Source organism: Aulonocara stuartgranti, assembly GCF_965226115.1.
Source record: "Aulonocara stuartgranti genome assembly, chromosome: 20".
Taxonomy (NCBI): domain Eukaryota; kingdom Metazoa; phylum Chordata; class Actinopteri; order Cichliformes; family Cichlidae; genus Aulonocara; species Aulonocara stuartgranti.
Genome location: NC_138956.1, coordinates 3557280 through 3585263, shown reverse-complemented (window position 1 = coordinate 3585263; position 27984 = coordinate 3557280). Strand labels below are relative to the sequence as shown.

Sequence of the window (27984 nt, the reverse complement as noted above, 5' to 3'; positions counted from 1 at the left end):
AGGGAAATATTCACAGCCTGATATCAAGTGCTATGAAGTGTGAACCGCAGTGGACAGTAACATTTTCTTTAATAATGTAGCTTACATATTTTTGGCTTACTGTAGTCATGGATGCTAAAGGATCACTTTGGATATCCTCGAAGGTTTGCGTTCTTCTGTCACTATTAAAAACTGTGACTAATAATGGGACAGTCACATGATTGTTGGTTGGAAATGGTAACAAAGTACGGTATTATTAACTCATTAAACATCCAGACCACTCTGACCACAAACCCGGTGCTTCTTGTTATCCAGTATCTCGCCATTTCTGTCTCATTGACTCTGTCTTTCACTGTGGCTCTTCAGCTGATCAGCCACAGCTGATCATTGGAGCCCTTTGAAGTGGGTGTGAGGAACACGAGGTATTTTCTCAGCAGCTGACCAGTTTCTATATATGAAATCGCAGGCCTGCGTCACAGGAAGGGCTGATGGGAAACCAGAGTTCAGTGGTAATCCAGTCCTGCTGTAAATGTACAATGAAAGTTTCCAAAAGGTCAGTTGCCATGTTTTTTTTGTTCTTTTGGAAATGTGCCTCACCTTCCTAATACTCGAGCAGAGCCAAAGGGTTATCAAAAATTCCCAAAGAGTAAAAGTGCTCAGGAAGCCTCCTCAACAACCTGATGATTATCTCCCCTCTTGGCCCCACAGCACACATTGTGCTAGAGCTTGGCCTGTAGTCATAGACCCCTTTAATTCAAGTCTCGAGAGAGCGAGGTAAAACAAAGGCCCTGAAAACACACTGAACATTGTGGGTGTGGCTTAGGCCTCTTAATCCCTGACTGTCAATAGCACCGTTGGTCCCGTAAGTCCATATATTACCTTTTATTGTCTTGAAAGGAAGCGCCAGGTTTATATTTTGAAACAGCTGCTGTTCTGGCAAGTCTGACCTTAGTCATTTCCTGGAGATGAGCTAAAATTGCTTGTGAGTCTTGAAGCATTGAACCCACGTTGCTGAGAGCCTCTTATGTGAATATTGGACCATATTTTGGAATGTTAGAGTTGAGACTGCCGCATAACACTGAGTAATATTTTTCAAACATTGATCCCAGTAGGTAGCCTGGTTTTAAAGTGTCTTTGTGTCACGTGTTGCATACTCCCACAGAGTGACAACGCACTGATGACTGTTGTGATTGTGGTGATACAGTATTCCCACAATAACCAATAAAACGTCTCTTTTAGACTCTGGTCATGTGCAGACTTGATGGCGTACACACCTCGAGGCAGCAGAGTTTTTGTCAGACGGGGGGTGTCATTAAAGTTTGAGCGTCATGTCTGGTTCGTCCCTGCTGATGCATGTGTTGAAAATCTTCAGCTGTGATATAACAAAATTAAGGCGGCTTTTTGAGTATCACCACCATCAAGTCAGACTAATGTTTTCAGTGTAGTCATTTTGGCCTTGGTGGCTGAGATCAGCCCATCTGCCAATAAAATCACTGGCCACTGACTTTGTTCAGTGTCTGCCTGCTGCGACACATCACTTTCACGCTGACTATATTTTCTAAGAGAGTGTAATGTTGAGCCTAAAGACTTTAAAGCAATAAAGTGAGGTTTTATAATTCAGAAAGCCTTTAAAATATTCTGTTTTTGTTGGCTGAGCTTGAGGAGTGTGGTGGTGTTTCAGATGCTGTTTAGAGGAATCGGAACCACATCAGTTTCAGTTGCTGCTCTTTTCCTTCACTGACAACACTTTAATCCCATACCTGCCCTTGGTTTTGGTGAGTGGTTTATTGCACGCACACACAGCGCCCCACAGCCCTTCCTCTGTGACCTTCCACTTTTAGTTGCTTGTGAAGTGAGTTGTTGTCATTGCTTTTTTTTTTTTGTTGTTGTGGATTTTAGAGCTCGACAGGCGTTTAGACAACCTGTTTTCATCACAGTGTGTGCGCCTCTTTTACACAAGTGTTGCCCATTTGTTGAGCGCCTTCCACAGACTGAGAGCCATGATCTTCAGAGCGGCGATAGATTCGCATCTTGACGACAGCCTGTTTAATGATTGCGAGTGGTGGGTGGTATGAGGTCAGGACCGTGAGCTGTCCAGAGAGTGGAACGTAAGCAATAAGGTCTGCGGTTTCAGTGTCAACGGCGGACTCAGCACCCAGAATCAAAGCGTTTCTCAAAGGCCGCTCATGGCTTTTTATGAGATTATAATATTGATTTAAAGAGGCTGTTTCCTGCCTAACATTACTCCTCCTGCATTAACGTCCTCCTTTAAACCATGAGCTATTAGGCATAGTCGATGAGCAAATTCTGCACGTGTCATAGAGGTAGGTGCAACATAAAGAGTATATTGCTGAGCAATATTTCTATATGTGTAGGTGAACAGAAGACTCGGATGATACTTGAGCTGATGTGCTCAGTGACCCTCGGGTCAGGTCCGTCCCACACTTCTGACCCCTGTTTATCTTCACTACGACACTGCTGCAGTGAAACCTGATACCTCTACATTCACTTTCACCACTCAATACCCTGTGGTTACCCAGCAATGCTGAAACACTAGTCTATTATGCAGTTTGCTAGCCAGGATGCCTCTGTCTAAATACGCTTCTTTTCTCTTTTTATTCTCTTCACAGTGGACTGAATTTAGGCGGAGTCAAGCTGCTGACTTGATCGCACTCACTTCATGGTGCTATCAAAATTTCTACCACTGACTCGGTCCTTTTCACGGCAGACTCATTATGACTTGTTGCACTAGAAAAAGCTGGCTTTCTTTAGACTGTTCAAGTAATTCATGTCAGTGTGAGAAAGAATTAGTGTGATCAGACACAAGGTATTCTTTTTAAAAAGGCTGAAAGTAAACCATATGCTGTAGTGCTAGCTTACAGGCGTGACTTGTTACTTTAGATTTGCTGTTTAGGTGCCCGTTATTTATTGTAGGCTCGTTGTATGTTGGGTTTTGTTTTCAAAAGTTTGCTTTCTTGCTCGCGGTTAAGTCGAAACATAAAACGTGAAGTTGGAGCCAAAGAGCGACCTAATGTAAAGACTGGATGTTGGGTAACTTCTTGCTGGTTCTCTCAAAAACGTCTGAAATCAACCATTTCTCACTTGAGCCGGAGTTTATTTTGTAGACCTGTCTGAGCGTATAGTGAGTATTGCTAAACCTTACATAGTCGACTTAAGGTATCAGCTTATAATCCCTACCCAAAGCATCATAGCCGTCATGGCACACGAATGGCTGGAATTTGTGCATCACATAACAGCATGAATTGCCACGACTTATCCTCTGTAATGTGGGAAAAAGAAATGGGACAGCTGTGTGGTGGTTGGCAAAAAAGTCTTGGATTCAAAGTGTTTACATGTTGTCCATGTGACTGTGTGGGTTCTCTTTGGGTACTTTGGTTTCCTCCCACATACACGTTAGGTTAATTGGTGACTGTAAATTGGCCATAGGTATGAATCTGAGCGTGAATGGTCTGTTTCTCTGAGTTAGCCATTTGATAGAGTGGGAAAATACAGCCAGACCACAGGGTGTATCGAATGTTTGTGATTGGAATGATTAAAGCTCAACCTAAGATCACAACTTGTTTTCATACGTTTCTGGATTATATGCTGATTAAACAAAGGAAGTGCAAATTAATTCGTGTATAAGCTTGGCACAGCACCCATTTTAACTTGTCATAGCCAGGGAACTACAGGTCTATATCTTTCATTAAGCCGGCCCGCAACAATGACACCCTGAAAGCGTCTGCTGTAAATGAAAAGCAGCCATTGAAGCACAGATGCTATAAAACTTCTTTATTAACTTGTGACAAGTCTGCCTATAAAACTGTTTATTAATAAATGATTAAGCTAGTATTCATCCACCTGCGTAGTTGCTGTAGGGGATACAGTTCATGGCAGGGGTAGCAAGCTAATCTGACCAGAAATCAGCCTGGGATGTGGCCTTGGTCTCACTCAGTTATGCAAACATAGACCTGTTAGTTGAACGCTCATTGCAGTTGTAGTCTGCCGTACAGTCTCAGTGAGGACAACCTGCATTAACCTTTGCTGCTTACTAACAAACAGCTCACTTGTACTTGCCTGACGTCAGTTTCTCTGACTCCACAATCTGTCCTCTCAGTTGTTTGCCAGCCTTATCACTTTGATGAAGTAACGTGATATGAATTTATCTATACAGCAACTGTTTGTCACTGCCAAGATTATACAGCTGGCCTGTGATGATCTAGAGGGAAATGGCGTTACCCAAATTAGTGTGCGTAGTACATTAACAGTAGTAAGATTAAAGTGAAGAAGAAGCCGTCTTGCTTATGGAGAAGAATAAAAGCAAATGTTCCGTCTTTTTTGTTTCATTGTGGTTTTCTGATAACTTTTATTGTTGCAGCAGTTCCCAGCTCAAAACTCACAGCTGGCTCTAGAACGCTTGATATAATAATAATAATAGAAGTAATGGAGGAAGTAGGGCTCTAAACTCAAGCACAAGATGAATGCTTAAAAAGCTCGAAGGAAACACTTGTTTTATTTCTTTGGATAAATTAAGTTTCGGATGCTGACTGTCCAGTGTTATTGTTTCTTCTGTTTTTATCTTAATCGTGCCAGCACTTTTTGTTGTTGCTGTCCTGTACAGGAAGGTCTGACTTCACTGAATGTTTCGGTACTTGACTCGGGTGTGGTTGAACTGGTCGTTTGCATATGTGTGGGTGTGTTTCTTCGCATGTTATGTGTTTCTCAGGTATTACGTTTAAAAGGTGGGATTGCCCCACATTTGTTCCACTAAGATGCGTGTCCACATTAAGAGCTGCTGAATCTTTATTTTATCATTTTTTCTTTGCCCTTCTCTGTAATTTCCTGTGAGGCATACCTGTGTTAAACATGTCACTACAGTGGTTTCACTTCTAGTTCTCAGTATGACGCACTTCTTCCGTTACATCCTCTTTGCTGGGCATTGCTTCATTATTTATTGGAAAATGGGTTTAACACATTGTTGATCTCTGAAAGCCACGCACAAATTGTTCATTTGAACTAATCTGGGCCAAGCACAGCCCTTGGACTTCTTTTATGTCTCACATTCGTTTTATTGAGATTTTTATAAGAGTATGCCTTAGAAATGAAAAGGGAGGCATAATTAGATCTGTCTTCACAGACTGGAGCAGGCTGAAAGGCAATAAATAAAATATAAAATGAAACATTTTTCAAATAATAGTGTTGATAGCTCTAATCTGTAGTGGCTATTGCATTCACCTTACACACAATAGATTGGAAATCAGGCAGAGGCACAGACCCAGCTTATAACACAGGGACTTACAAGCTAGTGTGCTCCAAGTGCCAGTGCTAAGCCCGGATAATTGGAAGTGTTGCGTCAGCGAGGGCATCCGGCGTGATTTCTGTGCCAAATCAAAACATGTGGATCCATCCGCTGTGGTGATCCTTTGGGTGGGGGGGGGGCACTGTATACTAAACTGTGTTACATCGTCTGTTCTTGTCACATATTACACAATATAATAATATAATATATATATTATTAACTTTGCTGTTGTATTTTTTTAGGGTGTAATTTTCAGAAGTCGTTCCCATACCTTTTGTCGAATTTTTATCTGTAAGTTCACTTCATTAGGGACAGCTAGATAAGACTAAAGTGACCTAATACAACACCCCTGCCAGGAATGTTGAGCTTTTGTTGAAACAGTTTTAGTGAAGTGTTGAGTCAACTGTATCTATAATCATGCTATAACCGTGCTATGTTCACTGGCCACTGTACTGGGTTGGAGGTTTTGCTTCAAAGCTTTTTTTCTTCGTGGCACAGATTCAACACAGGGCTGAGATTTTGACATGATAGCATCACTTAGTTGCTGCGGTGACCAATGAGTTTTTGGTGCTATTGTTGGATTTTTCTAAAAAGTTTTTGTGCTTCCATTTTATGTCACTGGGAGATCTTGTATTAGAATTTAATAAGTTATACCTAATAAAAGAGCTTGAGCACTTATTTTCTGCATCATTCATTATTGGAAAGATGTACATAAAAATCGTTCAGAAGGTTAAAGTGACAAATGGTAACTAGCCATATTTTGGGCACTGTTGCTCAATCGTGACTAGGCTGGGCTGTCAGAGTTGCGTTTTCCATCCAACCAAACACAAACCGAATCCAATGGAGATTTTTGACAAGAGAAAGTACACTTACTCAGACCCTTACTTACGGTATCTGGCCAGCAGTTCCCTTTAGCCGTCCAGAGATCACTTCATCCTCCCTGTCTGCCTCAAAACCCCCACGTGGACTCCCAGGGTCCCAGAGGAATTTTTGGCCTGGATTTGAAGTGGAAAAACATTGTGCTGGACGCAGGAGGTTTATGTATTAGTGTTTTTGAATCACTATTCAGACATGAACCAAGTATTTCCTGAGTGATAACTGATTGGTTTTAATACTCAAAACCTGATTTAACTGCTAGTAAACTGAGGGAAACCCCCACATTTAGTCAAGGATGCTTGTCGACTTTCTAGATGAACAAACTTTACTGCCTTAAAGTTTTTCTTTCTCCCTCCGTCTATGGATGGATGGATGGATATATAGCTAGCTAGATATTTTAAAGGATAAATAGTGACCTATAAATATTTCCCATGTTAATATATAGTTGTGTAACATTGCCTTGAATGCTTAAGAAAAATGAAGTCACACTCCCTCTTTTGTGTGTAATGTAATCCAAGTTTCTCTCCTCTGTTGTGGTAGAGAGTCCAGCTGTGTGTCTGTGTGTGTTTGTTTTGGTGTGTGGGAGATGACGCTGGTGCTCTAGTGTCACATCCAGTGGTTCTGCATGTTTCATATGTTTATGTCTATTTTGAATGTTTATATAAACAGTATAGAAATCTTTGATAAATAATCACGCATACATAGCTGTGTCACAAGTTGAGCTTTCATAAATCTAATGATAAGGGGCCTCAGGTTGTTTTTAATGCTCCAAAACTTAGAGATATTTCATTTGTGATCAGTGAAAAGCAGCAGATCCACACAGCTAACAAGCTGGATCGAGGGATGTTTTCAGTTTTCTTAAAAGAGTAAGTTAAATGATTTCCCGGTCATCAAACAACACTGTTTACTGTCAGTCAACCAGATCAATTAAAATGATAATCATTTCAAACCCAGTTAACAGTATTGAAATGAAATTAGTTTCATGGTATGCAAAAGCACAGCAGTGGAACGTTTGTACTTGCCACACTGCTTCCCTTTTAGAGCATGCTCTATGGAAATAAGCTTCTTACATCTGCTTTAACTAATGACCAGGTGCCATTAAATGGCCTTGGTGTCATACTCATTCGTTTGCATTTCCTGTCAAGTGCTATTTATCCATGTTCTCGGCACAGTCTGCCCATTGTTTTTGTGTCACTGCTCAGAGTCTCTATAAATAAGATCTTGTGGGTGACGTTAGTTCCTCCTTTCTCAGCCCCTGTGTTTATGTGTGTATTTATATGTAAATGTGCAGGCTGTGGCTGTTTTCCATGTTTTTTCTAGTTATCCTGTTTATCTCACAGTCATTTCCTCATGGTGGATTTATAGAACAGCAACTTTTTGCCCTGGTATGTATTTCTTGTGATATAGGGTAGTAACGGTGTTCTAGATTAGCATCACTCTTGTCACCAAACTGTAACCCACAGGCAAACAAAGACACTTTTATGCAGAGCAAACTGGTATCGCTGGCTAGAAGCACCACGCTTAGAAAACAGTCCTGCACTGTACAGAGCCTTGTTTCAGACATTTGTGCCCCCGTCTACACAAACGTCCAGACGGAGAGATATAATCTGTTAGGTTAGATGTAATCTCAGATTACAGATTAGGATAGAGACCAAAATGTGAGCACTGGATGGCTTTCAAGATGTAAAAGCAGGGTTTTATTTACAGCTTTCTGTGTAATCCAGCCAGTTATCCTGTTTGAGTTTCATGGTTGTGTGCATTTATGGGTTGACAGGAAACCTGTCACATGCAGGTCTCTGTGTGCAAAAGACAGTCAGGCAAGCGGAAATTGTGGGTGACAGTCATGTCACTTGCTAATCTGCTCAAAGTAATTATAGAGATCTCTCGGTTGGGGAGGGGGCTTGAATACATATGCGTAAACAGGAGAGGGTCCTTGGAGTTTGCATTCACTGTGACACAATCCATGTTTGCTGAGATTACATCAGATTGTTGCAACATCCTCTACAGAGAAGTGAAAGAAAACTAAGGAAAAATGCTGTCTCAGTGCCTTTTGTTCATATATCATGTGGATGCCAGGAGGCTTTTCAGCTCTAATGGTGTGTGTGTGTGTGTGTGTGTGTGTGTGTGTGTGTGTGTGTGTGTGTGTGTGTGTGTGTGTGTGTGTGTGTGTGGATCAGGCTGATGGATGGGTGGGTGTTAACTGTTAAACAGAGATCCATAGATCAGCTGGTATCTCAGGGTTGAAGCTCAAGGCCAAGATTTGGATTTTTCATTCAGGAGAACTGTGCAGTGATTCCAGGACTGAGGGAAATCACTGGCATTAAAAAACGCTTCACTGAGCCTCTCAGTTTTTCATGACCTAATGAATATCATTTAAAGAGAAGAAATCTTGGCAGCAGTTGTGGCACTGATTGAAAGACACTGACCTCGTTGCTTTAGTTTTATATAAATATCTCAAATGCAGTGCTGTTTCTGGGTATTGGCAGCTGGAATTAAACTGCTTCCAATACAAATTTCAGCTCTTCCCGATTGGCAATGGAGCAATGAAGAATGGTAAAGGAACAGCACAGACATAGTGGGTTGGGAGGGACAGAGTAAGGTGTGCATAGAAGATCACACTGAATTAAGGTAAAGACAATAAAACACACAAACCGAGACAAATCGCAACCAAAAACAACCTCGTGTATACGTCCAGGTCATGTGCTGACCATTAAGCGTTCTCTTTAACAGCTTTTTTCCCCTTTGTATTTGGGAAAACAAAAAGGGGTGCCGTTCATGGGTAATAGTAATCCAAGAAGCGAAATTTTAGCTGTATCAGCTACAGCCAGTCCGATGATTCAACATTTGAGCTGCTTGGAAAACCACAGGGAGCAAATGTTATGTCATGAATGCTTAATGCCCAGCCATGTCGTCAGAGAGAAATTCACTGTTCACGATGGTTTCAGTTCTTGGATTTGATTTGACACGGTTACGGGGCACACAGTGCTGTAGGCGTCCATTGACTTTATCCTCTTTCACAGGTTCATAAAAATATCTTTTTTCTGCTTTTTCGAGCGTATGTCACGCCACATATAAGTCGAAATCACAACCAGGGTGTTCTCCTGTGGCCTCCTCCCAGGGAGGCTTTAGCAAAGAACCCACAGGAAAGTAATCATCGTTGTAACAGTTTGAGGTTTTATTCACAAATGATCAGAAATAACTAGAAAGAAAATTTCCTTTGTGTGTTGCTACCTGTCTAAGACCCAATCGGAGCCTCCAGGAAAACACCCTGACAACAAGATCAAGATGTGTACGCGTGGAGTGATGCACAGTGCACACATAAACAGTTAATCTCCAAAACCTCAAATGGCTCTAATGTGCCGGATCATAGTGGAGAATGCCAGTGCAGATTAAATCTGAAGTGCTCCGTAATCCCCTACTGTGTCAGAAAAAGTTGTAGCCCTCCGCAGTTATCAGTGTGGCTGGGAATGCCGTTCATGTGAGTGTGTTTATCCCCTCTGTGACCCTGCGCTGCCAGCTATTAGGAGATCAGTCCACTGTATGACTTGTCTTGAAGTATGAGGTCAACATCGGATATTTTAAAAGAAGCCTCACAGGGTCACTGTCATCTGGTCTTGAATGAGCTCTGAAAATGTCACAAACAGCACGATTAACACAAAAAAACAGTCAGTTAGAAGGTCTGGCTGCCAAGGAGAAGGACTGATAATTGCTTATAGATGTGAGATTTGTCACACATTTTTAATATGCTCTTAAAGATGATGATTGGTGATACTGTGCCTCTATCACAGCATGCTGGGCAGGTTCAGCCGATCCTTGGACGAAGTACGCATTCCTGGTTTGACATACTGACACACATCTCACAGGGAAGGCCTGTAGTGCCAGTACACCTCAGGCCCTGTCAGCATTCATTCTCTTGTGTGCTGAAGCGCCCTTTAACCTGCCCCAGCTGTGTATACACACATACACATGCACAGATACATTAGCTTCCTGCACCTCAGGGACATTTTTGGAACTATGAGCATTCTCTCTTGGCCAGTTGGCCCTCTCTGTTAGTATGGTGTTTTCCAATCAGCACATTCCTCTTTCTCTAGACAGACACAGTGAGACGATTTTGGCAGCACACACACAGGGTGGGGTAATGCTCATATCCTGTCCCCTGACCTCAGATTACACACAGTTACTGTACTGTTTTTGTTCATGCTCACACTCAAAAACACCACATTCTTGCACTTAACACATACAGCTTTTTCTCTGTTTTGAACCAGCTGTCACAGTCAGTCTTTAAACCCAGAGCCTTTCAGTGTCTTTCTTCCCACTGCCAGCCACATAGCTGGTGTGCCTGTGCCAATCCGTGTCTGTTGTACTTGCCCGACACCAGCACAGACTCTCTTCTGTCTGCGTTAATGACCGACGGCGCTCCGTCCATCTTTCCATCTCTTCCCCTTCTTCCCTCCCGGCACCAATTGGGCACCAGGACTGGGCTTGGCGTAACCTTGTCTCCAACAACAATAACTGCTCCAGTCCACTACAATCAAGTTGCTGCTGATTGTCTCGCTTGCATGTCTGCCTATGAGTGTTTTCCTGTGTATAAACAAGTCTGTAGCATGCTAGAGAGATGGAGAAACAAAGACTGCAACAAGCTGCTGTGTCTGAATTTCAGCCTAGTGTGTGAACCCAGGCATGAACTCCAAGCTGAATGCTTGCCATCCCCATTTTTTTCTTTTTGCTCCCCTGCACAGAGGGAAAGACAAAGCACTCGGCACTCAGTCACACACTGCCTTTCACTCTAAAACTGTTCAACTTTGTTTTGTTGGCTTTTTCTCTACGAAGGTTATTCACTTTTACTCTGCTTCTCTTAATATGAGTGTTGTGAAACCTACAAATTGTATCGGAAGGATTAAAAAAAAAGAAGTCTCATATTTAACTCATTCTGGCAGGCACACACACAATCATAGAGGGGACTTCCTTTCTGATTCTCTTGTTTATACAAGCAAATCCTACACTCCACTGGATAGTGACCAGAGTGTGAGAAAACTTTAAGAAAAAACACACTCTATCTCAGTCACACACGAAACTCCCCACCCAGCCCCGGCTTATCCAGCACACCTCCCTCCGGTCTCCCTGCTGAACCTTGGCTCACCGTTTCTCTCCTTATTTTCTTTCATTGTTGCTTAATGCACACACTGGTCTGCATTCCCTGTTGCTGCTAGTGACTCTCAGCCCCCCCCCCCCCCCCCCCCCCCCGGTAGGTCCCCCCCATTGTCACTGGTCAGTGTGGAGGAGGTGTCAGGAGATTGAGGTTAAGCAGCCGTTTGGCGATTGGCACTTGACATAGCATGCGGTGTTATCGCTGCACACAAAAGAAGGCGACTAACAGAGAGAGTGTGGGAGATTGTAGCATTAGGATTGTTTGTGTTTTCAAGGGGAGTGTGTGTATGTAAGGGTGTGTCTTTCATGCATGTTTGCAGTGAGCAGACTGTGTGTTTTGGGGTCCCAGTTTAATGGACTTTGTCAGGCCTGTGCGGCTCTCTAGCACACTCTAGTATCACTGGGAATCCTGCCAGGCCGAGGCCGAATGAGGAAGGGGTGGTGCTGGGTCTACAGTGGGAAAAGGTCGGGACAGATAAATGACCGAGTCCCATGTGAAACTGGCTCACATGGCTTCCTTTTTTGCTCTGCTTACCATCCCAACTATTCCCAATGTTTTGGCACTGTTCTCTGCCTGGTTACATGCGGCTCAGTGGAATCATACTTGGGTTTTATAGCCAGCAGGCATGTTTATTCACTGGGGCTAATGTAAGGCCAAACAATGGCGTTATCTCTTCGCCTTGTTGTAAATGGACTTAGCTGTCAGCATGTGGAGTTCAGTGGATTTGGTTTAAAGTGGATTATTATTATTATTATGACTCAACCCTCTGAAAATGTATTAGTGAAAGCAGAGGCTGTACATGTGTGTGTCTGTGTGTACGTAGTTGTCTGGAGTTTGTGTGGTAATTATGACTAACCTAACAGTTTGGTGTTGCTGTCCTCTCTCCTAGGTGACATCACGCAGAAGGGCTATGAGAAGAAGAGAGCCAAGCTGCTGGCCTCCTACATCTCCCATTTGCCAAGTAAGACCAGTTCTTCTTCTGCTCTTGGAATTTTTTCATGTTGCCTTCCTTCTTCTTTTTCTCCATTTGTGTTTTTTTTTTTCCGCCTCCCCTGTCAGCAATGTTATTGTTGTTCAGGCTGAAAAGCAAAACGAGGCTAGATTGCATAAGAAGATTCCTCAAATTTACATTTGAGCTGATTATTCTTTCACATGTGAAAAGAACAACGGAGGCAAAAAATGGATTCTTTATGTCGTATTGTACTTTTTTCCTTTTTTCATTTCTTTGAGAAGAAACTTGACTGACTTCTCAGTGTGAGTGTTGATTGTCTTTGTCCAAGTTAGCAACATAATTTCTGGCTTTCTGTGGCACTCTAGTGGCCAAAATGAGAATTGCACATAAGGTAACCAGTGATGCACAAATATCTTTAATAACTGCATCACCACAGGTAAGCCACGGATGCACAAACCCATAGTTCCTGTCAGACTTTCTGCTGTATTTAGTGCGTACCCAGTAAATGTGATACATTCTGAAACTGGTTTCAGTTTACAGCTGTGGGGAAGTACTAAAGCTTCTCTGTGTTACTATGTGACAGACAAACTGATTTGTCTGTCAGTTTCCTCAAGCAAGGGTGTGGTGTTTCCTTCGGAAAGTATTGCACCATGCTAGCAGCGGCATGAAAAAAACATCGTTCTCGATGTGTCACTTTAAGCTATTTAAAAAAAAGAGAGCACCACTACACTTCCCTTTCCTCTAGTTTAACCTTTGTTTTGACTTGTGCTGCCAAAACATTTATGTGATTACACGCAAAGATCGTATATTAATCTAGATTTCAGTCCCGTTGTTTTTAGTGATTTTTGCTTTCGTTTGACTTTTGCTGGCAGCTTGCTTTGAATGTCAGAGCATACACCAGAAAGCTTTGAATCTCCAGGGGTGACCGTGTGCTCCTTCACTCGTCCTGTTATCCCTCAAAACCATCATCTCCTCAGGGACTCAGTTACCCAGTTCCCTCCGGGACGAAAAGACAGTTGACTAAAAATATAAATGTAACCCAGTTTCATGTACTCTGTTAGCAGTATAACTTGCATCAGTCAAGTACATGTCCTTATTTCACTGTTCACAGGCTCTGTATGAGGCTAAATTTGGAGAGCTTCAGAGAAGGTCATATAATATTTATGCCTACACGTTGCTGTAATAGCATTATGTAAAGCAACGTGTGCTCTGTTTGTCTGAATTTCCTGGATCTCATGTTAGATTGTTTGTTTTGCTTTTATTAATGGTCCCCTAAATATAGACTTTTATTGACTTTTCACATGCTGGGCTCTGTTCTGTAGATGTGGATCTGCCTCTACCAGATGTGCAGCTTTCCCCGAGCCGCAGTGCCGACCCTAGCCCCAGTCCTGAGGCCCCGGGCCCCTCCACCTCTTCAGCCTCCAGACACCATCGTTCACACCGCAGCGGAGGCGCCAGGGACGAGCGCTACAGATCAGGTATGCAGCACAAAATTCACTACAAAAGCACACAGGTACAGTTGGGGTCAAAAGTTTACATCACGGAGTTTACCTTTAAATAGTTTCTTTGATTTGGAATGAAGGTACAACAAGAGTGGAATGAATGCAAACAATTCAAGTCATTGTTTTAACTTTAATTGTTAAAACAATTATAGAATTTCATTTATTTGGGAGCTATATCCTCACAAACTTTCAACGGGGTTTAACGTTGGCGCGCTAATGGCATAACCTGGTGCTCCAGCAATTTCCACTTCATGGCAGGCGCGAGCCTCGGTGGTTCCTGGGTTGTTCCTAAACATCCTTATCATCTGAGGGTGACAGAAATTTCTCCAAGAGACCTTATCAACCTCTGTAAATCTATAATTCTCCTTGGATATAATCACTGAGTTAGTTGGATTTTTTCATTGTCCAGAGAATTGATCATGATCACTAACCTGAAGTTCACAGGTTTTGTCCTTGTTGTTTTTCTCACTCGGGTTATTCTCTATTCTATATTTATGTAGACATCCATACAGAAGCTGTCCAGGCAGCACTGGCCAAACATAAAGAGGAGAAAATGGCTCTTCCCATGCCAACCAAGAGGCGCTCAGCCTTTGTCCAGTCTCCCATAGATACCTGCACACCTCCAGGTAAGCTTGGTTCCACCCACTCTGAGATCAGATGGTTGCTGGTGATTGTAGCTCCTAAAAAATACCCTCACCAAAACATTAAAAGTTATTGAATTATAATTTCTTTCACGTTTTCTCTTACTCTTAGACACATCTTCTGCATCAGAGGATGAAGGCTCACTGCGCAGAAAGGCAGCACTCAGTGCAGCACTAGCTCAGACCCTGCAGAGCCCCGACTACTGGATCAACCGCTCCGTCCAAAGCTCTTCCACATCCTCATCTGCTTCCTCCACCCTCTCCCATGGAGAGCCCAAGAGTCAGCCCCAGCCCCAGCCTCAGCCTGCTGCTTCCTTGTTAGCTGACGTGCTAGCCCACACACGCATTGGTAAACTGTCCTGGTGGAGAACTCCCAGCGTTGATCCATAAATCTCAGTGATGGTGTCACTGCCATTGATGATGCTATTTTTCTCCGCCCTAACAGAAAACAGTGTCCCCCCAGATGTGACGTCCTCTGCTTCTCAAGACAGAGGGTCCAGGGTGGATCTTCCCCCAGCAGTCAGGGGCATGAGCCGTGGACAGAGCCGCTCCAGCATGCTGGATACTGCTGACGGTACACTCACTTAAGCCAGAATGTCTGTTAACGTCTGGCTGTGGTACAAATATGTATAAAGTTTTATGTGGGGAGAAAAACCTCTAAAGTATTCTTCATTTTCTGAAATATTTGGAATCTGGGTGACTGTCTTTTGGTTCTTTCCTCATTTCAAGCAGTTCAGTCATTTTGGTATTCTAATCATGACATCGGACGATGTTTTACTGTTTTGCATTGACTGTGTGGTTCAAAGCATTGCAGTGAGAAAAGTGATTGAATGTGTTCCAATCAACATACAATCTACCCATGTTCATCCTCGATCACCTTCAACATCATCCTCATGTCACTGTGTGGTGAATGCTGCTAACGACCGATATTTTGTGTTCTTTCTTTTGGGTCCATTAATCCTGTCCCTGTCTTGACTTTGATTTAAAAAAGGAAAAAGAAAAGGTAATATACATCGAACCTGGGGAAGGGGAGGGATGCCGAAGAGGCCCCAAGTAGCTTGCTTTCCATCCTGATATCTACCTCTCTTTACGTTTGTCTCATGCTGTAGGTGTAGAAGTAGAAATCTTCCTTTATAGTATTTTCCTGAAAGAATTGTCCACTCTGTGTCTCCTTGTGTGCAAATTTCCCTTTCAAATTTTTCCTGCTGCTGATTCTGTTCCTGACTGTGCTAGTGCGTAGGTTACTGCCTGTGTGAGCGAGAGAGCGTGTGTTAAAGTAGAGATTCATGTTTGAATAAACTTGCATGTGTGGGTGTCTGTGTGTCATTGTTTGTTTGCATATGTTGGTGACGGCGGCTGCTCTCGGTGTTTGTCCAGGCGTGCCTGTCAGCAGCAGGGTGTCCACTAAGATCCAGCAGCTGTTGAACACACTCAAACGACCCAAAAGACCGCCGCTCAGCGAATTCTTCCTCGATGACTCTGAGGAAATCGTAGAAGGTGTGGCACATAACACAATATGTCATGCTTGATTTTCACCGTTGTGTGTACTGCAGCACAGAAATCCTCTTGGTTGTTTTGAAAAGGGTTTTCACTTCTTTAGGAAGTCACCCAGAGTGTTGTGACACCACAGTGTTACAGCGTTACACCCAGTACTCACAGTTTCTTGCTTGCCGATTCTCATGCCTAGTTCCCCAACCGGACCCCAACACCCCGAAGCCTGAGGGACGTCAAATCATCCCAGTGAAGGGGGAGCCCCTTGGGGTGGTCAGTAACTGGCCTCCTGCCCTGCAGGCTGCCCTTGCCCGCTGGGGGGCCACTCAGGCCAAGAGCCCTGCCCTCACTGCCCTGGACATCACTGGCAAACCACTCTACACACTCACATATGGTGAGCGACACGTTGCCTCGTAGGAATATTAAAGTCGATTTTGAGCACAAATATGGGTGTCTGTATTGTTGTGTCCACTCTATAAATGTCAGGTATATTTTTTGCATATGAGCTGGATCAAAGGAAGAAATATTTGTTGGCCCGAGTAGAACAACTCCCACATTACATTGCCTCCAGTGTGGACCCATAGTGGGTTGGGAAGTTAAGCGATCATGGAACAGTTATGCAACAATAATACACATCAATTTAACAGCAAGAAATCTGGCCTGTGGAAAACAAGATGACATTTTTCTTTTCTTTTTTTTCTTTTCTTTTTTAACCTGTATAGGTAAACTGTGGAGTCGCAGTCTGAAACTGGCCTATACCCTTCTGAATAAACTGGGCACAAAGACTGAGCCTGTCCTTCAACCTGGAGATCGAGTAAGAGTTTGTCAGTCATTTCTTCCTAAGTAAATTGTAAAGTAGCACGACGAGGAAAATCATTTCCTCTGCTTCTTAGGTGGCGTTGGTGTATCCAAACAGTGATCCTGGCATGTTCTGGGTGGCCTTTTATGGCTGTCTGTTAGCTGAAGTCATCCCTGTGCCTATTGAGGTGCCGCTGTCCCGACAGGTAAATATACCTGTTTTCATAGCAGTTCTTCTGTGGGATTTCTGAAAAATGCTCCACATGTTTAGGACCAAATGCATGGTTTATGATAATGAGAGCCTCACCAGTATAATATTATTATTATTATTATTATTTCTTTTAGTTGTCACAGTTTTGTCTGCTTGCCTGTCCTTGTGAGTTGAAGTTTCCTGACCTAAGCCTCTTTTCATAGGATGCAGGGAGCCAGCAGATTGGCTTCCTGTTGGGCAGCTGTGGTGTGAGTTTGGCGTTGACCAGTGAGGTGTGTCTCAAAGGGCTGCCCAAGACACAAAATGGAGAGATCATCCAGTTCAAAGGTCAGCAAGACTAAACTGCCTCTGCTAATGCTGCTGGCTCATCAGGAATCATCTCTGGATGCTTTCATTTTATTGCAAAATTAGTGTAATTAGTGCAGCTTTTTTCCTAATGACAGCTGTAATAGTTTTTGTGTGCTCCATGCTCTTTGTGTCTGCGTGTTGCAGGTTGGCCAAGGATGAAATGGGTAGTGACCGACACTAAGTACCTGACCAAACCATCCAAAGACTGGCAGCCTCACATTCCCACTGCCAACACAGACACTGCCTACATAGAGGTAGGCAGTTCAATGCATTTCTAATTTCTGCATTCTAATTTAGATTCAGTTTATCTTTAGTAAACTGTTATATATTCAATTATGTATCTTCTGTAACTCGCACACTATTATTTGACTCTGATATTAATTTTGACACGTTGTTGACATCTGTGTGTTTGTCTGTGTGTTTGTTTCTCGCTGAAGTACAAAGCGAGTAAGGAGGGAACAGTGATGGGAGTCGCTGTGTCCAAGATCGCCATGCTGACTCACTGTCAAGCTTTGACACAAGCCTGTAACTACTGTGAAGGTCAGAGACTATAAAACACTGCATGTAACTTTGTGGACTTGAAGCTGGTGAACGCACTCATTTGCTCATGTGTTTTCTATCTTAGGGGAGACACTGGTCAATGTGTTGGACTGTAAGAAAGATATGGGCTTGTGGCATGGCGTCTTAACGGTGAGACTGGATGTTTCTGCTGCTGACTAGATGCCCTTTATTTGGTGTGTGGTACAGTATGTTATTGACACTGTTGGTTTTTATATATTTTTTCCTTCCCTGCAGAGTGTCATGAACAGAATTCACACCATTACTGTGCCATATGCTGTCATGAAGGCCTGTCCCATGTCCTGGGTGCAAAGGGTTCACATTCACAAAGGTTGAGCCAAATGTTCTTTCTTTTATACTCCATATTCTTATAATTTTACTATGTTTGCTTAGTTAATAAGCAAACAATATTAATAAGACAGAGTATTTTACAGACTGCTAGGATAATAATAATGTTAGAAAAAAAGTTTTAATAAGAAAACAGTAGAGAAATGATGCTTAAGGGCTTTTTCTTACCCTCTCATAGCACGTGTGGCCTTGGTGAAGTGCCGTGACCTCCATTGGGCCATGATGGCCCATAAAGAACAGAAAGACATCAACTTGTCTTCAATACGCATGCTTATAGTAGCTGATGGAGCCAACCCATGTGAGTAACTAATGTAATAAACAGTCACTATACATGGCCATTTTAAAATGTTGTGCTGTGGGTTTAAGCTGCTTTTACCTACTTTTGTTAATGTTTTCACCCTTTGTTTACCTTCAGGGTCTGTGTCCTCGTGTGATGCTTTCCTGAATGTGTTCCAGTCTCATGGTCTGAAGCCTGAGGTCATCTGTCCGTGTGCCACCTCTCCCGAGGCCCTGACTGTGGCCATCCGCAGGTACAACGTGAACCACACGAGCAAAGAGATAAACAGAGAGACATGTGCTTTTCACACATACAGGGATAAATTTGTTCATCTCTGTGAGAACAAAATTTATACAGTTAAATTTAACCGAGACGTCCTTTATTGAAAATGCATGAAATCTGTAAATATTCATAGGGATGCAGCAATTACTCGCAAATAGTATGGGTCATGAAAATGGAAAAATACACTTTTCAGAATAAAAAGTTAAAAGCATGTACATTTTTTTTACCTTGTACAGGCCAGGTGCGCGAGGTGCTCCACTGCCAGCCAGGGCCATCCTGTCCATGGGCGGGCTGAGCCACGGAGTGATCCGGGTGAACACAGAAGACAAGAACTCTGCTCTGACTGTACAGGATGTGGGTCACATTATGCCTGGAGGTTAGCCACAACTGTTAGGTGTAATTGGCAGTGCAGAAGTGCAGCAGCTGTCACATCTTTACTGTACATTCTGACTGTATGGCCTTTCTTTTAGAATACAGAAGCTCAAGTCTACATAATTCTAATGTTTTGACCTGTTTTTGTTTGTTTCAGCTCTGATGTGCATTGTGAAGCCAGAGGGATCTCCTCAGCTGTGCAAGACGGACGAGATAGGAGAGATCGTGATCAACTCACGTGCTGGAGGCACCATGTACTACGGCCTACCGGGTGTCACCAAAAACACATTTGAGGTCTGTCACAGGTTTAATGTTGTCACACAAATTACAGCTTTGTACCAACATTTACTTTTAAAATGGTAAATGTTGATGGCTTAAAAAGGTACAACATGCTGTGGCTTTTGAATTAGTGGAATGAGACATGATATGAAGTTTACATCAGTCTCCGTACGTCCCCTCTCTGCTATAATGAGCTCCGTCCCTTCTTGTTTGACCTTGTGTATTTAAAATATGGACTCATGGAAAAGGAGTACTAGTTTTAAATTACCCACTAGATGGAGCCACAGACGTCACTGAATAATTGCTTTATTTCTATTTCCTTATTTACTAATAAAATGCTTTATAGACTTCATGGTTTAAATATTGTCCCATTATTTTTATTAATAGAACCCACTAAGTGTTTCTTTTGGCTTATACTATGTTGTACTACTACAACTGCAGTATTTTGGGGTATGCAGTATATTTACCCTTGAAATGCAATCTGTGCTGTGTTTATGACACTTGTCTCTCTCATCTGTGCTAATTTCTAGGTGATTCCAGTAAATCAAGCCGGAGCGCCCGTTGGAGAAATTCCCTTCACTCGAACTGGCCTGCTTGGATTCGTGGGACCGGTAGGTCGCTCATGCACAATTACAGTAGTTCCAGTACTCTGCAATTGGGATGTCTGTGCTGAGTTAAATATGTCTGCTCCACAGGGGAGTCTGGTATTTGTTGTGGGAAAGATTGAGGGGCTCCTGATGGTGAGCGGGCGACGGCACAATGCAGACGACCTGGTGGCCACGGCGCTAGCAGTGGAGCCGGTCAAAACAGTTTACAGGGGGAGGTGAGACACTGACAGGCCGCTGTGAACCACAGTGAGGTTCCACTGTGCTCCCAGCGTGTGTGTTCATGCATTACATTACTTCATAATGCACACTGAGTAAGAATGTTCTAGCGACGCACACATGTGAGCAGGGATAATTTAGTGATATTTAATTGGTAATTAGTAAAAATCCCTTCAGCATCCTGCAGCTTCTGCTGGTTTCTTTGTCTAGCTGTGTGTTTGCACTCACTTCTCTGTTGGCATCTGTGCAGGATCGCAGTGTTTTCTGTGACGGTGTTTTATGATGAGAGGATAGTGATTGTGGCAGAGCAGAGGCCCGATGCCAGTGAAGAAGACAGCTTCCAGTGGATGAGTCGAGTGCTGCAGGTGAATCACACATCTGCTCATATCATCTTGATTAATATTATGTTATTCTGTATTAACGTGTACTTGATGCATGTTCCATCTTTAGGCCATTGACAGTATCCACCAGGTTGGCCTGTACTGTCTCGCGCTCGTCCAAGCCAACACCCTCCCAAAGACGCCTCTGGGAGGCATCCACATCTGTGAAACCAAGCAGAACTTTTTGGAGGGAAACCTTCACCCCTGTAATATCCTCATGTGCCCACACACCTGTGTTACAAACCTGCCCAAGCCCCGGCAGAAGCAGCCAGGTGGGTTGTCTTAGACATTATGGAATCATGCTTGTATACAATATAAAGCTGTAGCATGAAGAGGGAGCTAGAAATAATGAGGATGTGCCATCAGCTGGCAGTTGAAAGTTTGTCGTTGTGTAACCGACTCTTGATTGTTTCTGATTTCCTCAGTGGACGTTGGTCCAGCTTCTATGCTGGTTGGCAACTTGGTGGCAGGGAAACGGATTGCCCAGGCTATAGGGAGAGAGCTGGGCGTGGTGGAGGACCAGGATCTCATTCGAAAGGTACTGCCACACAGACCAAACTCCACTGATTTCATATATATGAGGTCTAGTAGTGGATTTAGCAGAGTGCAGCACAGTTTTTCACCAGTTTAGTTTGTAGGAATTTGAATTGCCTTAATATCTAAAGGAGTCAGTGTCTATGATGTGTACAACACCTGCACAGTGAGACCATTAATAAAAGATTTGCACGCTATAGCAAAACTGCAATGGTTGCTTTATAGATGGCAGAAGATTAATGAGCAAGTGTTTTGTTCAGATTGCTGTATTGACATTATTATAAGCTTGAACTTGTTTGGATTTTGGATTAAAAAAAAAAGCTTATTTAATGTAGTAACTGGAAAATTATCAAATTCTTTAATCATTTTAATGTCATACAAACCTGTTCAAATTAAGCTGGTAAGGTAAACTGATGTGTAAACATGCCATGAATGCAGGTTTAATGAGATGAGCCTGCGTCTGTCAGGCAGTATGACTGCTGATGCCTTATCCTAAATCTCTGTTGTTGTTCTGCCTTTACTTTGCTTGGGTTGGGCTTTAGCTCTGTATGTGGCCCACCATGATGGTAAGGCTCTAGTCTGGCCTCCCCTCCCCCCTGCATCCCTCCCACCCGCCTCTTTGCTCATGCTGCTTCTGTCAGTCAGCTGTGATAACCTGACGGCCACCAGGTACAGCTTAGCCCGGCGAGATGACCGTGCAGGCTAGCTTCCTTGTCCAGCAGAGGTCCACACATTAAAACTAATATACAGCAGCACATTACAAATGAGGTCACATCCTACATTCATCCGGGCCTTATTTAATAGTCCCACGTCGCCATCTTATTTTAAGCCTGGAGTTGGCCAGCAGTCTGCTGCAGCTTTGCCAGACCAAAAAGTCAGCAATGAATTAAAAGACATTGATCTCCTCTGAGTGAGAAGAAGTTTCTTATCTTTTACAAAATGTGCAAGTGCAAGGCTTAAGCAATTATAATCTGTCACTTAGCATATATAACTGCAGAAGATGTTCTAATAATATACTGTGATGCACTATACGTATATCCTGCGCATTAGTACGAATTAGAATATTAGAAGTATTTTGACGTGCACCTCTGCTCCCACGTGCAGCATGGCTTTATGAGTTGCCAGGGCAGCTGGTCTGCATGATGTGACTCCTCACTCATTGTTGACCAGAGCACGACGCACAAACGATTACTTTTCCAGTGTCTGACGGTGCGATACTGCTGAATATCCCTGTACGTCTAGCTGGTGTTATCTTTACTTGTTTTTTTTAATGTTTGTTTTTTACGTGCTTCCTAGTGGTCACCTGGCTTCTGTCTTGTAAAGGGATTCTTTACTTTCAGGTCCTGTCCTTGTGTGTCTGGTGCACTGCTTCCTCGGCTTTTTGACACCACAGATTGAGATGCTAATGACATTAATATATTAATAGTTCTATTAATACTCATTTATGTAACTGCGTAAATCTTGTGAAGTGCCTTTATTTAAGAAACAGCATTCTGAGGGACTAGCAGAAACTTTTTGTTTTTAATCAAAGTTGTCATGACCCCTTTGTTTTAAAGGCCCACAGATTGTGAGCTTGTGGCTCCAGTTTGCCTCCTTCCTGGTGCAGATGGTCCCAGCATGACCTTTCACAACTTAAAAAACCCAAATACTCTGGACACCTCTGTGCTCCTGTTGCGTCACACTGTGTCCTTGACGTACTTTAAAGTGTTTTCTGTTTAAAATGAACAAATCTGTCACAGAGAGGACTGATTATATATTTATTTGTTATTTTGAAGACAGGCTTTAAAATATTTTTCTCTTTAATCACTTTCAAATAAGTTATTATTTGCCAACAGTGCCGCTTTGTGTAATTTATCTGTGCATTAAAACATTGTTTGTGTGTTTAATCATCCATCTGTGATGCGTATGTAATGAGCGATTCCTTTCTTTGCCTTTTCAGCACCAGTTCTTGTCTGAAGCTCTGCAGTGGAGAGCCCAAATGGACCCTGACCATGTTTTATACGTGCTGCTCAATGCTAAGGTAGGCTAAACATGAGCATACAGTAAACATAAGAAACGTGCGCATACGTGGCGTGCACCATTACCTTTCTTTTACCTCGGAAATGGTGCCACTCTGTAAATGGTGATCCATTTTGTTGTATGAGATCATCTGTACCAGCACTGTTTTTGCTCTAGGGGGTAGCAGTGTGCACAGCAACTTGTGCTCAGCTACACAAGAGAGCAGAGAAAATCACAGCTACCCTGATGGAGAGAGGAGGTCTCAACACAGGAGACAACGTGGTGCTGCTTTATCCCCCGGGTATGCACGCCGTTATTATACGTTTCAACTCTTCCTAGTTTTTCATATCAAATAATATGTAAAAGTGCTGTTGTTTAATGTAGTATTTTAACGGCGTCGTAGTTCAACCAGGTTCCCGTCTCCTCCTCCTGCAGGTATCGACCTGATAGCCGCCTTCTATGGCTGTCTCTACGCGGGGGTCATCCCTGTGACTGTGAGGCCGCCCCACCCACAGAATCTGGCTGCTACTCTCCCCACTGTCCGCATGATCATTGACGTGAGTGCACTTCACCACAGCTTTTTTTTTTTTTTTACTCGAGTATTTCCACAGTATAATGGAGTAATGTATGTGGAATTATTTGAGTACATTGAGTAGTATTTAAACTGTTTTTGTACTTATTCTACGCTCATTTTTCATTTTCAGTTTAATTTTTTTTCACTTAATTTTGTAATGATTTATCCAAAACTAGTAGTTCACAATGAGAACACAGTTCTGTGAGTCTTCTCTAATGCAAATACATCATTTTTCTTTGTTTTTGTTTTTAAGTGATCCACAATCACAGCTAGGGTTCCTTATTCCCAATTTCCCTGAAAATCGAGCTGTTTGAATAGACAGACAAACAGCAACGGAGACAAAAGCACAGTTATGACATTGCACTGTCCATACTGGATCACTTTCATGTACTGAAATATGCATCGCTGACCTTAAAACAAATATGAAGCTTTTTTAGCCGCCACTTTAATAAACTATCACATCAACGGAAGTGCCCTTCACTAATGAAATGAATACTTCTGTTGGCCACTATAACTGATTTCCCTGAGGCAAAGCAAATGAAATTGGGCTTTACTTTGGAGATCAATGAAATATCAATAACTGAATGCTTCACATTAATCTGTGGCTCTAAACGACCGCGTCTGTGCTCTGTGTTGTGTGCCACAGGTGAGCAAAGCAGCCTGCATCCTCACCACACAGCCTCTCATGAGGATCCTCAGGTCCAGGGAGGCGGCTGCCAGCGTCAATGTCAAAACGTGGCCCACGATCATTGATACAGGTGACTGAATTAGGAAAGCCTTTAGAGTAACGTGCAGCAGCTGGGTGTCGCTGCGTTTGTGCACGTATTTAGATGCTAGCAGGTTTGGCTTGAAATAGACACTGTTTGTGCTTTGACTAACTTCAGACATGTACAGTACGTTTCAGTTATTTTAAGCTCTCATTTCTGAAGATAAGAGTGTTGCAGTGAGTTAAAAGTAAAAGTATGGATTTTTAATATGTGCATTGAAAGGATAAAATTACACGTGAAATGATATCACCTTCCCTTTCAACCAGACTATTATCAGACTGTAGCATTAAGAGCAAGATGTATTAGCAAGAAGTATTTGATTTATTTTGTCCAATAAAGACATAACATAAATTCACTTCGCTCGCATTACAGATGATCTTCCAAGAAAGCGGCCTCCACACATCTACAAACCTCCTACAGCTGAGATGCTAGCCTATCTGGACTTCAGTGTGTCCACCACAGGCATGCTGACTGGAGTCAAGGTAGATTACTCCCACAAATCCTGTACATACTCCAAAAATAATAATAACAAACAAACAGAAATGATTGTGATTTCATTTTTTTTTTTTTTAATATGAATTTCTCTAGCCAGAAAATGTTTAATTTTCTGCTTCTGTGTCTTCTCTTGGATGTTTGACCTTCACCCAGCTGGTCTAGTTCAGTGTATTGACAACAGAATTATGACACAGAGATTAAATATTTTCATATTTACACAGACATGGCCAAAAATATTTGGTAGTTGCACAAATTGTCTATTTAACATACTTTGTTTGTTTTTATGATATAGTGAAGGACATTTGTGCAGTTAAAATGACATTCAAATTTTTTTATTGGTTAATAAATCAAATTTATGCCTACAGTCAGTATTTACAGTGTGCTGACATTTTGGGATGCTGACTGTCCGTCTCCTAAGCTGATTCACTCCTGCCTCATTGGTATTGAGGTTGTTTGTGGGCTTCTGCTTATTCATGCACTTTTTTAGGGCTGACCATAGATTCTTGATCGCATGAACATCTGGGGAATTTCCTGGCTGTGGCTCTGAAATGTTAATTTGATGATCTCAGAGCCACTAAGTTATCACTTTTGCCTTGAGACGTGGTGCTGGAGACATCCATCATGCTGGAAAATGCACAAAGCATTAAAGTGCTCCTTTGGTGGAGGAAGAAGTTATTCTTTGAGGAAGCTTTTAGTGTGGTCAGGCAGAAGCCCACAAACTGCAGTCAGCTTTGAGCATTGCTAAAGCGGGAATTGGCCCAGAAGCTGATGTCCAACTTGCCACAGAGAACGGCAGAACTTATTAGAAGAAGGACCTCTAAACACTGTTTGCATAAATCTGATTTATTTGCCAATAAAAGTTGTTGAAATTTCTTATGATTGTTTTTCACTGTATCGTAGAAATGAAAAGAAAAACTTGTGCGATTTGCCAAATCTTTAGTACGAGCCTGTTGATTTTATGAGGTTAAAAGACATGTAAGAAATGGTTAATTTAGATCAGATTTTATATACAACAGAGGAGTGGAGATATTGAAGGTATATGAGTTTAAATACCTGAGGGTAAACCATGCAAAGCAAGAAAGAGCGGTGAAGATGAGAGTGCAGGCAGGGTAGAGTGGGTGGAGATGACACTGAATAATTACGCACACCCCACTTTGCAGCTATTTATTTGTAAAAACTGTTTGGAATCATTTATGATTTTCGTTCCACTTCTCACGTGTACACCACTTTGTGTTGGTCTTTCACCTGGAATTCCAATAAAATTGATTCATGTTTGTGGCTGTAATGTGACAAAATGTGGAAAAGTTCAAGGGGGACGAATACTTTTGCAAGCCCCTGCATATGAGAGGGGAGGATGCTAGAGAATAGGGTGAGATGGAGAAAGATGTTCTGCTGTGGTGACCCCTAGAACGAGCAGCTGAAAGAAGAATACACATTTTTAACTCTAACATGCTACCTGTTCTAATGGTCATCAAACTACGTCTTTATTGATACATATTGAGGTATTAAAATCATACTAATGAGGTGAAGTTTAATGGAGTGAGTCTGGTGGATTTCTTAAAAGTTTCTCTGCTTCTTCAGATGTCTCACGCTGCGGTCAGCACTCTGTGCCGCTCCATTAAACTGCAGTGTGAGCTCTACTCCTCACGCCAAGTAGCCATCTGCCTGGACCCATACTGTGGCCTGGGCTTCGTCCTGTGGTGCCTCTCCAGGTAATTCCAACACAAACATAAAGACAGAATGCCATTATTCTTGTAACACACAGCTTTGCTGTTGCTGACAGTTTTCTCTCGTTTCCAGTGTTTACTCAGGTCACCAGTCCATCCTTATCCCTCCCCTGGAGCTGGAGAGCTCGCTGCCTGTGTGGCTGAGCACGCTCAGTCAGTACAAGATCAGAGACACCTTTTGCTCGTATTCTGTCATGGAGCTCTGCACCAAAGGCCTGGGCACCCAGACGGAGATGCTGAAGGTCACAAACACACTCACATAATCTCCCAGATGTGGTTCCTCCTCTCAGATTACCGTGCTGTCATTTCTGTTGTTACTCTGACAAACAACACAGTGATAAATTACTTTATGACAGAAAATATTACTGCTGTGAAGCAGAGTAATAAACACCTGTCTCAGGCTTAAAAAATGATTCACCTATTCATTCAGACAGATCACCTGCCAGCGAGCTAGCATGCTAATTAAGTAGATTGTATGTTTACAGCGTTATGGGCCTTACATGTATCATATCTGTTTTAAAATCACTATCTGTCTCTGTCTGTGCTCATCTTCATTTTATCCTTTATCTGTCCTCATTCGGTTTTCCTTCTGCTTTGGATGAAAATGTTCAGTAATGCAGAGTCCATGTTTGCGTCAAGCTACCGTCTACACCTGTTAAAAGTGAGTGACCTTTAGCCGCTCGTGTCTGCAGGCGCGCGGTCTGAACCTGTCGTGCGTGCGGAGCTGTGTGGTGATAGCAGAGGAGCGTCCTCGCCTCGCTCTCACGCAGTCCTTCTCCAAGCTCTTCAAAGACCTCGGCCTTTCACCTCGCGCCGTCAGCACCGCCTTTGGCTCGAGGGTCAACCTAGCCATCTGCCTTCAGGTTGGTTTCGCAAATATGCAGTCTTATGAGGACATTTTGACCCAAATCAGGCTTTTTTTTTTGGTTCTGCTCAACAAAAATAAAAAACCATGTCATCTGAGCTGCACAAGGAGATGTACTGAATGTTAATAACTTATGATAATAACTTATTCATGTTCTGTAAGCTAAAAAACTTTATTTTTAATGTATTACCCCCCCGTGTCACTAGGGCACTGCTGGACCAGACCCCTCCACTGTCTATGTTGACATGAAGTCCCTGCGTCACGACAGGTAAGGCTGAAGACTCTCATAAAGCAGCACAAAGGCAACCACATTAGTCACGTGGTGCAGCTGGTGGACAACAACAGAAAGACTGACAGGCTTGTCTTTTCTGTGTCCCTCAGGGTGAGGCTAGTGGAAAGAGGAGCGCCACAGAGTCTTCCACTCATGGAGTCGGGCACTGTAAGTATTGATCACTGAC

At 42.7% G+C, this 27984-nt stretch overlaps 1 protein-coding gene across 1 annotated transcript in view; it reads left to right on the top strand.

Moving 5' to 3' along the window:
- The window catches only part of dip2ba (disco-interacting protein 2 homolog Ba), a 47931-nt gene that overhangs the window by 14725 nt on the left and 5222 nt on the right, over window positions 1–27984 (top strand). Inside the window, exons 2-34 of the mRNA XM_082520121.1 lie at window positions 12193–12264; window positions 13578–13733; window positions 14258–14383; window positions 14511–14747; window positions 14844–14972; window positions 15776–15895; window positions 16086–16283; window positions 16612–16703; window positions 16783–16893; window positions 17102–17225; window positions 17391–17500; window positions 17684–17786; window positions 17872–17936; window positions 18042–18135; window positions 18331–18450; window positions 18568–18682; window positions 18948–19087; window positions 19241–19377; window positions 19893–19973; window positions 20058–20185; window positions 20437–20551; window positions 20637–20838; window positions 20992–21104; window positions 23040–23120; window positions 23276–23399; window positions 23534–23655; window positions 24319–24430; window positions 24812–24921; window positions 26516–26646; window positions 26735–26903; window positions 27354–27524; window positions 27733–27794; window positions 27908–27965. Coding sequence (XP_082376247.1) covers window positions 12193–12264; window positions 13578–13733; window positions 14258–14383; window positions 14511–14747; window positions 14844–14972; window positions 15776–15895; window positions 16086–16283; window positions 16612–16703; window positions 16783–16893; window positions 17102–17225; window positions 17391–17500; window positions 17684–17786; window positions 17872–17936; window positions 18042–18135; window positions 18331–18450; window positions 18568–18682; window positions 18948–19087; window positions 19241–19377; window positions 19893–19973; window positions 20058–20185; window positions 20437–20551; window positions 20637–20838; window positions 20992–21104; window positions 23040–23120; window positions 23276–23399; window positions 23534–23655; window positions 24319–24430; window positions 24812–24921; window positions 26516–26646; window positions 26735–26903; window positions 27354–27524; window positions 27733–27794; window positions 27908–27965 — 4028 coding nt within the window. The remainder of the gene's footprint in view (window positions 1–12192; window positions 12265–13577; window positions 13734–14257; window positions 14384–14510; window positions 14748–14843; window positions 14973–15775; window positions 15896–16085; window positions 16284–16611; window positions 16704–16782; window positions 16894–17101; window positions 17226–17390; window positions 17501–17683; window positions 17787–17871; window positions 17937–18041; window positions 18136–18330; window positions 18451–18567; window positions 18683–18947; window positions 19088–19240; window positions 19378–19892; window positions 19974–20057; window positions 20186–20436; window positions 20552–20636; window positions 20839–20991; window positions 21105–23039; window positions 23121–23275; window positions 23400–23533; window positions 23656–24318; window positions 24431–24811; window positions 24922–26515; window positions 26647–26734; window positions 26904–27353; window positions 27525–27732; window positions 27795–27907; window positions 27966–27984) is intronic.